General features: G+C 36.2%; 1 protein-coding gene across 1 annotated transcript in view; it reads right to left on the reverse strand.

The window, feature by feature from the left end:
* Positions 1-3,542: 3,542 nt before the first annotated feature.
* LOC145672134 (tubulin alpha-3 chain) overlaps positions 3,543-16,347 on the reverse strand; it is a 53,384-nt gene continuing 40,579 nt past the window's right edge. The window contains exons 3-4 of the mRNA XM_081741450.1: positions 9,130-9,431; positions 3,543-4,884 (exon numbers count right to left, since the gene is read on the reverse strand). Coding sequence (XP_081597576.1) covers positions 4,060-4,884; positions 9,130-9,431 — 1,127 coding nt within the window. The 3' untranslated portion in view covers positions 3,543-4,059. The remainder of the gene's footprint in view (positions 4,885-9,129; positions 9,432-16,347) is intronic.

Consider the following 16,347-nt stretch of genomic DNA (forward strand, 5'->3'; position numbering starts at 1 on the left):
CAATAATTGTAGAGTAGCGGATCGAAGTGTCCGCAAGTGTGAACTAAATGATATTATTCGATTTATCAAAGTGGAAGGACATAATACAGCTGTAATTAATCGTTGAATAGTTAAGGATTACGGTGGGAAATATGTAACTGATGGTTGTGTGTACGAGTGCTGAAAGGAGCTTAAAGTTGGTTTAAACTTTAAAGGGACAAGTTTTGGCGATAGATGTCACTCCAGTCCTCATATCTCTCTCATGTATTTTTTACCTTTCACGAAAATTCACTATTTCTCTTACAAATTTCAAACTACAGAACTGTTGAAACAGTATATTGTTAAAGATTTGGACATTCTTTTTCAACAATAAAGCCATTTCAACAATCAAGAAAATTATAAATAAAAGAAATCGGGACGGATCATTGTATTCGATAGGTTATGAAGTTCCTTCTCTAAAAATTTGAAGTCTGTACTTTGAAATTTGTAAGAGAAATCGTGAATGAGAGATGTATGAGAACTGTAGTGTCGTCTATCGCCAAAATTTGTCCCTTTAAACCAACCTTAAAGAAGGATCTACCCAGTGGCGTAGGAAAGGGGGGCCCAGAGAGGCCACCCCCCCAAAGAGGTCCGACTATGTACTTTGGTACTTTGATGTTTGTAATTTATATATATATATATATATATATATATATATATATATATATATATATATATATATATATATATATATATATATATATATAGGTTTATATATTTTTGTTTGTAATTTTTCTATATGTACTTATAACAACACTTGTCCCCCCCCCAAACACACATCCTGGCTATGCTATTGAATCTACCGATGTACACGACGAGTGTGGCCAAGGGTGGAGATCTATGGCGGCAAACAACCGTGATGACTGCGTGAACCATGTGGATCGTAAAAAGTGCAGATTATGATTTCTCAACTGTCTGATCCTGGAAATACATGGAATTTAGCATCCTCCTAAAGAAATCGAATTACGTCAGTTAACGGGCGTTTCAATTGCACTTATGTTTTCATGCTTTCTGATCCACAATTAATAAATGGTGGAATGTGTATCAAGGCGAAGTCCAATGAACAGCTTTATCTTATTCTCGTTTCATCATTTCATTTGTTTCACCTCTGGTAGCTTAACGGAGGTTTAAAAAATAGCCCTCGTATATTTTCTAGAACAATAGTTTATGTAACACAACTCTATATAGTTATTACATTCTTCTCATTTCCATTTTACTTTTTATTTTTTAAAAAAAAAAGCTACTAAGCCTGATAAACAGTCAATTTTCTCTTTCCTTTGCTTGTAACGTCAAGAAAAACATCGACGAAGGGCTCTATTCTTTCTTGACATTACACGAATTTGATTGACTGTTGTGCACCCTATAGAACTAATTTCAACGAAGAATGTAAGACGAAGTTCGTCTCCATATTCCCTGTTGGTGTTGGCATTAATATATAGTGTTAGTATAGGCGTAGAAGTATACCTTGCTCACGTTTTTTTTTTCTTTTTTTATTCTTTTGTGTCGAGAACCTCCCATTAGTCCAGCCCAGTATTTTGCCGGACATTATTTTCTGGATATTCTTTGTCTGTTATTACTATTTTAGCTTCAAAAGTCCTCAAGCGGATGGAAAGCGAAATTAGTTGTTGATTATAAAGGATAATCTGTTGGACTAATAAAGAAAAGAAGATTTTGAATTGTCATGATTTTATTCAAGAACACACTATTTCTATTAGTGTTCTAAGTTATATTGTTAAAGGTTTGGATATCCATTTCAATAATCAAGCCATTTTAACAATGAAGAAAATTCTAAATAAAAAACCGGCACGGATTATTGAATTCGATAGGTTATGAAGTTCCTTCTCTAAAAATTTGAAGTCTTTAGGTTGAATTTTGTAAGAGAAATCGTGCATTTTCGTGAAAGGTAAAAAATACATGAGAGAGATACGAAGACTGTATTGACATCTATCGGCAAAACTTGTCCCTTTAAACCAGCCTTAAATTGTTTTTCCTTAATATCATGGGTCTTACAATTATTTTTTCACGTTTATTCTAAACAATATATTACATTATGCCATCGTTGCATGAAATACATGACGTGACAATAATGTTCTGATTGCTCACAATTATCCCATTGCATGCATGTATCTATACGTGTTCTAAATCTTTTCCAAAGTAAAACAGGTGTTACGTTTTAAGGTAATTAGATGCATTTTTTAAAGCTTAGCACCCATAACAATTTATCGTGATTACTATCATGTGCATGTGCATCTACACTGGCGCAAATCCTGGGGGGTGAGGGAGGCATGTCCTCTCCAATCTTGGAACTGAGGGGGACTGTTCCCCTCAATAATCAGATTTGAAATGTGTTTTTGGGGAGAAATTTGAGGATTTTTGTCCGATTGCCACACAGGAACGTGAGATGAGATTGATGTTCCCCCAGAATAAACTTAAAATCTGCCCGCCTCCCAACGTTGGAGACAGCTCTGCTCCTTTGATCCTCCACAGCATTGTTTTTCAACTTCATAAAAATTTTGAACAACCCCCAAAAAAAAAAAAAAAATATATATATATATATATATATATATATATATATATATATATATATATATATATATATATATATATATATATATGGGAAAAGTCTTAACTGTCCCCGCCAATGTTGAAGAGAGATTTGTGCTGCTGTGCATCTACGTTCGATGCAACTATAACACAAACAATTACATAGATGCATTTAATTGGATTATGTCGTTCTTATTTCGCACCCCATTATTTTGACGTAATTTTAATAATTATGTCATTTGTATTGATTCACAAATAATAAAGATACTCAGTTTCTCTTCTGAATGGAGATCGTGTTCAAAATGATTTCTCAACCTATGATACACGAATTACTACGGGATGGTACGCATAACTTCTACAAACTTGTGTGAAAAAACTTCTCTGGGCTGAGAAAAATATGAAATGTGGTAGTCAAAAAAGATCTTTCTCGACATTCTTTCCATATGGTAAAGCTACACAATTTCTATTGGTGCTTTCTATTATTTACCTCTTTAAATGTGGATTTTCTTGTATTATGTAGGTAAAAATCAAACACAGGAATAAGTTAAACATTGAACCCAATTTAAGATTAAAGTTAAGGCATGTTTACGTTTAGCTAACCATCTCACTCAAGAAAATATATAAATTCTGTATATATATATTCGATCCTTGGTCAAGTAACTTTATGATCGACATCATGCTCGTGAGTTTTCTCGGGATACTCCAACTTTCTCATTCCACCAATTCTTCCATCATCATCATCATCATCGTCTCCCTTAGCCTAAAGGGAATAATAGTGGGACGTTAAATTCAAAGATTTTATTTCATATTATATATATATATATATATATATATATATATATATATATATATGTGTTTTTTCCAGAATAACTGATGGCGCATTAATATTCTCTATAGTAAATATGGTGGTACATCAGTAGAATAGGTTGAGAATCTCTGGTGTCAAAAATAGTGTTAAAATAAAGAATCTGAAACGTTAATTCTTTAGAATAATTTATTTTCTTTCTCATACATATTCTCTTCCTTTCTCTGTAGAGAAATAAATTTTCGTTATTTCCAGAATATCAGGCTAAAATTGGCCCCAGTAAAAAAGTTTAAAATAATCCAAAATAATATAAAATACAAAATGAAATAAATATAAATCTTCCAGCTGGAATGATTATGATTTATAATATTTTAAATATATGTTGTGTAAAATGATTTCTTTGAAATTTTAGTATGATATAATGAACATTTTTTGTCTCCATAGTACATAGCCTATTTGTTTTTATTTTCTCATTCAAGATTTCTGTAATAACAAAAAAATCTATGTCTTAAATGGAATTTTTAATTACAAAAATCCCTGCCAGACAAATATTTTTTTAAAAAATTCTTTGTGCAGATGTAATGATTTGTTTTTGGATCAATGGATGACATACGATACTTTATTCTCTTTTTCTTTTGTCACAAAAATAAATACTGATTAAAGAAGAGAATGAAAAATATGTTGTTTTTGTTTTAATATTCATCGCCTTCATCGGCCTCTCCTTCGACGGAATCAACACCGACCTCCTCGTAGTCCTTCTCGAGGGCTGCAAGATCCTCGCGGGCCTCCGAGAATTCACCTTCTTCCATACCCTCGCCGACGTACCAATGGACGAAAGCACGCTTAGCATACATCAAGTCAAATTTGTGGTCAAGCCGAGCCCAAGCCTCAGCGATAGCTGTTGTGTTGCTCAACATGCAGACCGCGCGTTGCACTTTGGCCAAATCGCCTCCAGGAACAACAGTTGGAGGTTGGTAGTTGATACCCACCTTGAATCCAGTGGGGCACCAGTCGACGAACTGAATGGTACGCTTGGTTTTAATGGTGGCAATGGCAGCGTTTACATCTTTGGGCACAACATCACCACGGTACAGCATGCAGCAAGCCATGTATTTTCCGTGACGAGGATCGCATTTCACCATCTGGTTTGCAGGCTCAAAACAGGCATTTGTTATCTCTGCGACAGTCAGCTGTTCGTGGTATGCCTTTTCTGCAGAAATGACAGGAGCATAAGTTGCCAGAGGGAAGTGGATTCGAGGGTATGGTACCAAGTTGGTCTGGAATTCAGTGAGATCAACATTGAGGGCACCATCAAAACGAAGAGATGCTGTGATGGAGGAAACAATTTGGCCGATCAGTCTGTTAAGATTAGTGTACGTGGGTCGCTCAATGTCCAAATTTCTTCGGCAGATATCGTAGATAGCTTCATTGTCCACCATGAAGGCACAGTCGGAGTGTTCCAGAGTTGTGTGCGTAGTCAAAATGGAGTTGTAAGGTTCAACAACGGCAGTGGACACCTAGAACGAAACAAATGTAATTAGTCTAATGTTATTTTAACTCTTAACATAAAATATATAATTTCATTCCTTAATATAACAATTTATAATGGTTAATTTGTTGAGAGTAGAATTGAGTTGCTTTTGCCGAGATTATGAAGAAGCTGCAAACTACAATTGAGGCTTGAATACAGTGCACAGGCCATCAAGCACGATTAATTCTCACATTAGGCCTATAGACCGTTCCCCATCAATTATCTCGCCTCCAAGAAACTGGATTACAGGATAAGGCAACAGGTCCGGGGAATGAGTAAAATTGTATGCAGAAATGTGATAAGGTGAGAGTTCTTTGTAGATGTTTGCTGCTAAGCAACCATTTTCTTTCTCTTAACTGTTCTGTTCTTTAAGCTCCAGTTTGTGTGTTATTAAGGGAGCAGACTACTAAAAATGATGCCAAAGCTAACCATTTTTCTTTTGATCGTTTCTCGTAAGTGAAAATGTTATTCTACACCCGAAAATACGAATCAAAAGAATTTTCAGTGGTGCCATCGATAGAAATTACAGATTATTTATTTTGTTTTGTTATTACAAAACTATTTATTTTTGTAACTTTAATTACAAACTAAATACAAATATTATTTAAAAAGTAGTTAACAAGGAACCAAGACAACATGATAAGTCATCAATTACCGTTGAGTTCATTTTTCTAGCCGATGCCTTGACTTAGATATTTGGGTAATTCATTCTGGCCACACTGTAATTTCAATGGACAGCAACATTAAAAATTCTTTTGATTCATATTTTCGGGTGTAGAATAACATTATCTATTATTGTGGTAAGTTACATTTCATTATCTCTTTTGACTTGCGAGAAACGGGCAAAAGAAAAATGGTTAGTTCTTGCATCATTTTTAGTAATCTGCCCCTTTACACATGTTACTAATTATATTAAAGAATTACATCATATTACATTATAGTAATTGAATACATACATAAGTTATCATTAATATTATTAATCAGAAATACAGAATTCAATTCTGAGGTCCAGTAGGTCTAATGGAGGAGAGTTCGTCATTGATGTGAACATTTATACATTCATTCCAGCTCCCAGGCCATGGATAAGATCATGTTCTTGGTCTTGTACTGTTTTCCACCATTTCCTGATATATTTTCAACTCAGCAATTCATTTACCACTACTCACTGCCCTTCTCCTCTTTCAGCCTACACGACCTAAATATTACGTAAAAATTTTAATTTCAAATCATTAGTTGACTGAAATAGTGTAAAGATACATTGAAAACGACTGTAAATGAAGTTTTCTTTTTCACTGTGAATGAACAATAAATTCGTACTTTGACAAATATAATCAACACCCATTTCTCTGTTAACTATTGCAGACAAATGAAAGGGACCTTGCAAGAAATCTCTCTCTCTCTCTCTCTCTCTCTCTCTCTCTCTCTATATATATATATATATATATATATATATATATATATATATATATATATATATATATATATATATATATATATATATATATATATATATATATCTGATCTTTGAATTGAGTTAAGAATAAAAAGAATTACTGTTCAAACATTAGGAATAAGAAAGTCAACCTGAAATTCTGTTATCCTGGTAGTAGTTGTGTGAGTACCTCAATAACTGACAACTTGAATAGTCTTTATACACAGTGGGCAACTATCCAAAAGAGAAATAAAACTCAGAAAAAGAATTAACTATTATTAATATAAAGTTAATTTATTTTCAGTTCTTTGTTCTTTTGTATTATGAACTGGAGATTGGCATTTAGATTGATATTTAACAGATGACGTTATACCGATCACTTTGAACAAACTGTTCTTAGGTTTATGAGTTGTAGATCTAGAAGAAATAATAGGATTTTTAGCCAGATATTTATGAACAGGAATTTTCTGTGATCTATTTAAGATTACACAATTATTAACAAAACAAAAGATATTTGATATTTTTGACAGTCTAAATATTAATATACCACGCAACCAAATTCTCATATAACCGTGCATTGAACAGATAGTTTGAAGAAATTGCATGTTTGAGAAATTGGATGTCCATCTTTCATTATCATCCATCATTTTTATATTTTTTTAAAATTAAACTCAAAGATATAGATAAATGGAACCTAGGTCTGCACCTGAGGATCTGAAGACGTAAAATCTCAATTGATAAGAAAAAAAAAAGTTAGATGTCTAGGAGATACGTATCTAATTATTAATAAGAAAGCAACGAATGTCTAGAAAACTCACTCACATTGAAGAAAAATAAATAAATCTGCATTGCAAAGCCAGTTACTAAAATGCTCAGATAAAAGCATGTTACTGAAATGTCTTTAAGTGCTGTTAAAGTGAAGCTATTTTAAACGTTTAGTTAATTTCCATGTACTGATAATATTAATGATCATTGATCAAACTAGCATTACGTAATTCTGAAATGATTCGTTCCATGGATCGAATCACTGAAAAGAATCAAGTCTGAATTACTTTGGCGAATTCAGAGATTAATCGACTCATCATGATGGAATCGATGAAGGGATTGATGGATGATGAAATCGGATAAACTTCACTGGACTTTGCAGGATATCAAAAAGAAATAAAATGTTGTGTACGTTTAAATCATGACAGTTGTACCTCGTTCGTTTCCTTTCCTTCGATCCAGAACCCTGTCCACCAAAGTTAAAGTTATATACATGAAAGAATGAAAAAGATTGGCGAACAATATGGAAAATTTTAATAAAAATCAGCAGAAATAAGCTATTAGATCGAAAGGAACGAACGTGTTTGAAATAGATAAAAAAAAAATAATAAACCATTCTTTTTCACTGGATCACAACAGACTCAACACTGGAAAACTGTAGTATGGAAAACAATAAGCATGACTTCACAGTATACTCAGAACATGAAATTAATAATATGAAGATTTTTGCATAGATGTGGTGATACAATCTCACTGCACATATAATTTTATCTAAGTTTAACATGTCACTGGATCGTAAATGAAGAGAAAAGTCGAATGAATGATAATGTAGACTCTGCTGAAATAAGAAAAATAGGGTCTGAGGGGAAAATAATCTATTTTACCTTATTTATTTATTTAGATCAAAACCAATCTTTGATTATTTTCTGAAGCAGATGAAGAAGAGAATGGGATTCTGAAATGAATGACAAGAGAACAACGGTAGTTCAATCTATTTGACAAAACTTTGTCGCAAATGCAATGAAAATAATCGATTTTAGTGAGAGAATACTGAATTATTGGTAACTTGCAAGGAACAAATATCAAATGTATCAAATGCATTCATCTCAAGTAAGAAAAATGTCAATAAAAATGAAAGCCATAGAGGTCGATGGAGATCAAGATTAGAATTTTTAGTGTGTAAGAGGACTTGAACACAATTAGGAAAAGAGAGAATTTTTTTGCTACGAAGTTAGCTTTGGCACAGGTGACCTTAGAAACACGTGCAGTAATGTCCAGCTCGGCCGGTCGCTAGTGTAGCGAGTGACACGGCCAAGTATAGGCTGATATTGTAATACTTCGTAACTGTTTAAACAATAGAACAAAGAGTGAATATCAAGTTCTGTGCGTACTTAGGAAAAAGTCGAACGCAAAAGTTTGAGATGTTGAAAAAAGTTCTATGGGAACAATTACCTTACTCGTTGCGGAATTTCAGTGTTGGGAGAGAATCTGTGGGAAATGACTAGAGCTTAGGTTCAAGCGGGTCTGTCAGAAGAGCTGAAATGATTGTGGATACCATTTTAAATGACCGAAACATAAGTCTCAAGGTACTATCAGATCTCATGGGGATGAACAAGGAGATTGTTCGCCGAATAATAACGAAAGATTTAAAGAAACAGATGCAATCATTGCATCTGTGAGTTTTTGGTCTAACTCCTCATACTCGCCAGATCTGTCCCTCTATGAATATTTTCTTTTCCCCAAATTAAAGACACCGCTAAAGGATTTATTTTATTTTATTTTTTGTCTGTTTCCACATCCAAAGAGCAGTGACGAGAACCTTGAACAACATTACATTCTAGGACTTCCAGAAGTCATTCCATGACGCAGTGGATCGTGCAAAACTGATTGGACAAAGGAAGTCCTACTTCGAATAAACCCAAGTAACTTGACTACCTAGGAACTGGACTACCTGTTTATGCATTTATAGTTCATAGACTCGTTTATTAAGTGTCGCACTGTGTATTTGTAATGAAAATGCTCTATAGTATTTACCTGAGGAGCTGGATAGATTGAGAACTCCAATTTACTCTTCTTTCCATAGTCCACGGACAACCTTTCCATGAGAAGGGACGTAAAGCCAGATCCAGTGCCTCCACCAAAAGAGTGGAAAATCAGAAATCCTTGTAACCCAGTGCATTGATCAGCCAGTTTTCTTATTCTGTCCAGAACCAAATCCACGATTTCTTTGCCAATTGTGTAGTGACCTCGGGCATAGTTGTTCGCCGCATCCTCCTTTCCGGTAATGAGCTGCTCAGGATGGAAGAGTTGTCGGTAAGTCCCTGTTCGAACCTCATCTGAAAAGGCACAAACAAGTAGAATAATTTAGATAGGTTTTGCATGACAGAAACAATCTAATTTCTTAACGGTGTTGAATACCTTCGCCATTTTTGTTTCTTTTAACATACTGTTTTGTAAGGGGAGTTACTTTTCTTTTTAAATGTACTCAAATTTTAATGTTTCGGTTTTACCGATTTTTTCTTCAAATTTATTTTGGTATCCTTTACTTCCTGAGAACTAAATTCTGTGATATCTATATATTAAAATGCTAGGTTTATATGTTTGTGGTCAAGAAAAGTTTATATTTTTGTGGACGTTTATATGTTTGGGGCCAATTCTTTTGGCAATTAAAATCGGAAACCACAAACTCTAGAAAGATGCCGTTTTCACTGATCGATTGCAAATTTTGTGCAAATTATTCAGTTCTAATTGAATATTTATAAAAAATGGTCGTTGTTTCTTTATTATTTTTTTTTTAGGGCTACACTGGAAGTATTGAAATTTTAAAAAGTAAAGCATTATATGTTACGTGTTATACATCCCAACACCACACACTTGTACATAGAGCTAGTGTATCTCTTCGACATTTGTTTCATGATCAAATGATAATGAAAAACGAAGGATAAACATTTCTTCAGTCTAAGATGAATCTTTATTTTTGGAGTGTTTTGCTTAATGAACACCATGTATCACTGACATTACAATTAATTGTGTGTGTAATGTATTATCTTATTACATACTGCGTTCAAGAAGAAAGAAAATACTGATCATACATGAATTAGAAACTCCAACCGTGAGTAGGCTCAAATCTTGGAAATGGTGCAAGATACTGAAAAAATAATCGAAAAAATATCCCCTTTATGGTACCACTTGCTGATTTAAAAAAAAATCAAAACTTCTTTCACTTGTATCTGTAAAGGGACATGCACAGATGTGAGGAATGACAAGGAGATTCATGCTCATATGTGAATGATGAGCTGTGTAAAGAGCGCGGGTTCAACTAGTATAATTTTAATATTTAACACCAAATTTAATTTCCAAATACGTAGTGTATATACACAGTACGTCAACGCCTCTTTTCAGTAGCTTAAAATAGTCCTTTTTTTTTTCCAATTTTGTATTTTCCAGTTTACAACAATCATTTTTGCAATAATACACTAAACTTTGTACGTGGAGAGCATTACTTATTGCTTCCGAGCTTCCAAAAATACTTCTGTATGCAACAAATGTGATGTTAATAGCGTAGATTGCATTATTGATTATATTAATTTTTCCTCCCTTTTCTACTAAAGTGAGACTTCCTATAAGCCCCTACTCTTGGCTACGCCACTGAGTATTTTTAAATTTTCTCTACTTCGTATAGATACTGCATTGTTTACGCGCTTAGACGAGTTGAATATTCTCAACGCTTGGTTAGTGCGTCCTCGCTCCGCGTTGAAAACGTTCGTGTAGTTCATCCAATAGCATTGGCCCAATTGGCTGGCGTTAACACTGCGTTGTTAACGTCGCGTTTTTAGTGTACGTATAGTTCAGGCCTAAGGAAACTAGTACACATTTTATCGCTACAAGCTGTATACAAGAATTATTGCATATTTAAAGTTTTCTTCCCTGTTAATTTTTATACGCTGTGACTTCTCTCAAAAGCCGCGTCAAATATGGAGTAACTCAAATTTTACGGACACTAGTTGTGAACTTAAAGTACCGTAAGATTAAAAATCTGTCTCATAAACTAGGGATGACCACAACGTTTCTGTTCTGACGGAAGCGGTTCTGCGAGGAACCGGTTCTTGGAGATCCGATTTTCAAAACCGGTTTTGGAACCGATTCCAGATCTGGATCCAAAACCCAGTTCCAGAACCGAATCTTAGAAACCGTAAAGGAGGCACAAAGTTCACCTTCAGAACACTGCAAAGAGGACCACGCGCTTGTGCCCTTCCCTCCCAGACCCGTTTGTGCATCCCAGAAAATCATTTTTTTTTCTACCAGTGGGTGTTTAGCCAAATGAGTTTGCCTGTTTAGCCAATGAGTTTGCCAGATACACAGTTTGTTTAGGCAAATGAGACAAATGGTCGCCGCCTGGGCGCCTGCCTGTAGCTTCCACCATTTCATCTAGCACACTGTTCACAACCTGCAAGCAGCTCGGGTTTAGCGTAGGGATGGCCACCGGAACCGGTTCCAGAACCGGATCTTAGGACCCGTTTTTAGACCTGAATCCGAAGAACTGGTTTCAGACCTGGATCCGAAAAACCAGTTCCGAACCGGATCTTCTAGAACCGGATCCGTTCAGAGCCGAAAACCGGTTCCGCCAGGAATCGGTTCTGGCTATCCATATCATAAACTGTTATTTGTGAATAAATTAAGAATGTTGATTTAGAGAATCGCATTGAAACCAGACCATTCATTCTCCATATTAATAACAGCAACCGTAAGGGTCACTGTGATTCAACGTTCACTTCTGGTCATGGATAAGATCATGTCTGTGGGTTTTTCATTATCACTCCACCAATTATTTGATAATCACTCACTGTCATTAATCATTCACTGTCCTCAAGCCTAAAGGGCATGAACGTAGGTTGTAAACTAGAAACTTAATTCCATTTCATTTTTTCTTTCTTTCTTTTCTTTCTTTCTTTTTTCAGAAAAGAGCAGATAGAGAATGTTGACTTTTTTCTTAGCGACAGTTCCTTTCGGAGAATTGTGATGAAAATTAATTTTAAAATCGATAGAGGGTTTATTATCAGTACAGTAGAGCGTCGATTATCCGAAGTAATTGGGGGACATGGGTGTTCGGAAAACTGGTTTGTTCGGATAATCGAACTGTACATTTTTATTTGCCATGCGCGGAGCGGCACGCCTCAACTCTAAGCTGGCGCAGCTGTGAACAGCTTTGATACTGCCGCTACTTCTACAGCCAGTGCCAAACCGACAGAAGTGTGCTGATTGTTGAAACACAGCGACTGGCGGCTTGGCCGGTCAGCAGCGCCTTATGAAGGCCCCATTAGAAGCAATGTTCCGCCAGCGGTGGCTAAGTGCGGCGACTACTGTGGGAAACTTGGTTTGGGAGTGAGGGGGATGATGGACGGTAGGGTGGGAGAGTAACAGGTGCGAGCGAGTACACAGTTCGGTTAAGCGGTCGTTCGGTTGACCGACGTTCGGATAATCGATGCTCTACTGTATGTTCAAACATAGATTGAACATTCATGTCTCAATCCTCTTCTGTAAAATTAAAATAAAATGTCAGTTATTTCTTCCAAACTTTTATTTTAACAGTTTCACAAATCAAAACCAAAAGTATCCAAACTCGAACTTATCCCAGATAAACTTGGATGAAATGAATGTGTGATGTTGTGGATGAGTAAGCACGAGATAAAATGAAAAAAAAAATGAACAACTACTTAAATATTAGCCCTATTACTTGCTTGTTTATGTGTTACTCAAATCACTTTTTCTTTACAAAATTGACCGGATGAAACATATTTTCATAAAAACTTCTGACAATTTTATGGTCCATTATTAGTATTATTACTTTCCTTAAACTTCTATTTCAAAGAATTTTCTTGTAATTGTAAGTCATTCTGCAATATTTAGGTCAACAAAATCTGGGTCCTGCTTTTCAAACTTACTGACTTATGATCTACTTATATTTATGTGTAACAGTGCTCAATTTATCATTACAAACTCTCGTACACGCACAGCAATCCAGCATTGAAAACTTCCACGAAAGAAAAGTGACCCATTTGAATGGCTGCCTGTTTATACCAACATCGCCTGCACAACAAAGAAATTTAGAAGTTTCTTAGATTAGCACGTGTGCACGCGAGTTTTATTCCTCAAGCAATCTGTGATAAAGTGTGTTCCGCAATAGCGATAGCCGAAATTACTGCGAACAAACCAGTTTGTGCTGTAGTGCCGCAAATTCGCAAACTATTTTTTGCGAATAATTATTTCTTTTCTTTTTATTTTTTTTTAAAAACTGCAACAGAATTCGTATTTCATTTACTTCTTTTAAAATACAAATTCGTGTTGAGTGTTCTTTTTTTTCCTAGCTGGAAACCAGACATCCTGTCTGCCTTCACCGAGTTCCCCCTTTCTGACCTGTAGGTCAACCGCAGTTAAGATAAACATTCTCCCCTTCTGGTTCGATACAGAAGCTTAGTTTTTTTTTTTATTGATGTAGTCTTTTAACAAGTTAGATTATTATTATTAGTGGTAGAATACTGTTAAGAAAACCCATATAGTTTGTGTATCTTTAAAATGTCATTTTTGCTTCTGAAAGAAGATTCTTTTCGTTCTTCAGAACATTAAATATATATGTGTGTCTTTGGTCGAAAACGAGTAAGATAAACTGTTGAAGGGTCTTGAGTTCATTATGTATAAAACCTTTCAAGTTTATTACTTGAAATCTTTTATGTTTAGTATATGTTTATAGTTTAAGATACTATTTGTACCATTCTCTGTAATATCTCAATGTAATCTCATTCTTCCAGAGAAAGGGGCTCACACACCTAAACTCAAGGACTACACATCACACGCACACGCATGCGCACACACAAAATCTTATCTTTGGCCTGGCTCCGCCCAAGGCACCTTGTACTAGCCAATCTAGATGTTAATGGCATGGCTCGTTCCAATAGTTAGTCGCTCCACCCCTCAGAGTGGAACTCTTCCGAGGTCATCTGCACCCGAAAATCGTGTGCAAAGCCAATAATCTTTCTTTTCAGGATACTGGTCCCCCTCGGGCTCCGCCCTAGGTACTTTTTAGATCTCCACGCATGCTCAACCTCTGACCTTACGGTCCTCGTGCAACGTTTGCTCACGTTACTATTTTGCACACAGACCGTAAATTGGTGCCGCTTGCACCTCCGACCGAGGCCCTTAAAAACGCATGTTTTGGCCTCTCTCGTCGGACAACGTCCCTCTCCTGAACCCCTCAGAGACGTGCAGACTACGAGGAGTACGCAATTCGTTAGGTACGTCTCAGTTCAGGAACTTATCACGAAGAAGTCTCTAGTTGTCCATCCCTCTGCCTTCAAACCTCTCTGCCTCTACGGAGGCCTGCCTACTCAATCTCTTGGTTACCTACCTCACTACCTTGGTTTACCCAGTACTTGGCAATCTGTTTCTGAAAGCTCGATGGCTCAGCCAGGGTTCTCCCATAATTGCTGGTCGGCTTAGGAAACTGACGGTCAAAGTACTACCCTACCTAATCCTCACAGTAACTTGGCAATCTGTTTCTGAAAGCAAGACGGTTCAGCCAGGGTTCTCCCATAATTGCTGGTCTGCTTAGGAAACTGACGGCTAAAGTTACCTCCTTCCGAACTTGGCAATCTACTTCCGCAAGTTTCGCTTCAGCCCGGACTCGCTCCAGAAACTGCTGGCAAGCTTAGGAAGTTGACGGCTAAAGTTCTGTCGCACCCCTATTTGATGTGTGTTTTGACAGACTCTAAGTTTATTGCTTAGCTGGCCTAAAACGCACCGGTAATCAAATAGTGACTCCCTGTTTGATGTCTGTTCGCAGACCGGTAGATCAAACGGTAAACCCTTACACCTTCCTTGTTTGATGTCTGTTCGCAGACCGGTAGATCAAACGGTAACCTTAATTCCTTCTGGTAACCAACTTTGTTTGATGTCTGCCTAGCAGACCGGTAGATCAAACGGTAACCTTTACACCTACCCAGTTTGATGTCTGTTCGCAGACCGGTAGATCAAACGGTAACCTGTTCCTAACCTCTGGTAGCCTACCCTATTTGATGTCTGTTCGCAGACCGGTAGATCAAATAGTATACCTCTTACCTACCTACCCACTAGGACTGATTCGTGCCCTCCCAGTCTAGTGCAGTTTTGTTTTATTTGTGAAAAGTGCTACAGTTAGTTTGTTTTATTCAGTGACATTCAGTGAGTTATTTTTACTACCTATTGGAACGTCGCCACGTAAGTTAAACTCTCTTATATATAGACACAGTACTTACACTATCGCCCCGGCTCTGGTTCTTGTAATTTGCTTAGAGCCAATAAACTGCAGGCTTACTGCAAGGAACATATTTGTCGAGTTTTGTTTCAAGAGATATCCCAAAGGATTGTTTGGTTATAAAACCTTAATCAGGATAACGATTCCATTGTTTCCATTAGAAGATAAGTCTTGGCCACGGCCAACGCTACCGTGTAATACTAAGATTCTTCAGACTGTTTTGTTAGCTGAGTTCCTGTTTCCAGTATAACTTTACCGCTCGAGTTATAGTTGGTGTTTTGCAGAAACTTTGGTTGACTAAATAGAAGTATTTTGGGAAATTACAAAACTCTCTTGTGTGGGTGCCGGTCTACGCAAACGCATACCGCCGGCCCGCCACATAATTTGGTGGCAGCGGTGGGATATCTTGAACAACCTAGGATATCTTGAACAACTTAGGATATCTTGAACAACCTAGGATATCGTGAACTTTTTGCACAGCCTTAGGATATCAGGAATAATTGTGACATCGTAAACTTTGATACCAGTTTAAGTTATTTAAGTGAACTGTGTTTTGTGCATGTGCATTTTGCATGTGTGGTATTTATTGTGTGCTGAAAGTTTTTCCATCTGTTTAACTTTCATTCCATCCTCCTTGGCGGAAGCGAAAAGGGGAAAAGGACGCTTTTGTTGTTTGACTGGCCATCAATCAGCAAAACATCCTGCTCACTGTATCGTGACGCCAAACGCACATTAGTGATTTCAGTTCATTAGTGTTTAAATAAGTGCAGTGCATTTTAGTGTTAAAATTAGGCATTTTAAAGCCCGAATAGGTGAATAAATCCCTCGTGATCAAACATACAGGTGATAAACTCATCGTGAATTTAGATTTAGTTAGGTTAAGTGAGAAATTCCTCTCAGAAACCATTATTGCTCAAACCTTCGAGTTTTCGCAAATCTAAGAGGTTCATTCATTTATTTAATTT

This window comes from Thermobia domestica, chromosome 15 (genome assembly GCF_964235325.1).
Source record: "Thermobia domestica chromosome 15, izTheDome1.hap1.1, whole genome shotgun sequence".
NCBI classification, from domain to species: Eukaryota; Metazoa; Arthropoda; class Insecta; order Zygentoma; family Lepismatidae; genus Thermobia; species Thermobia domestica.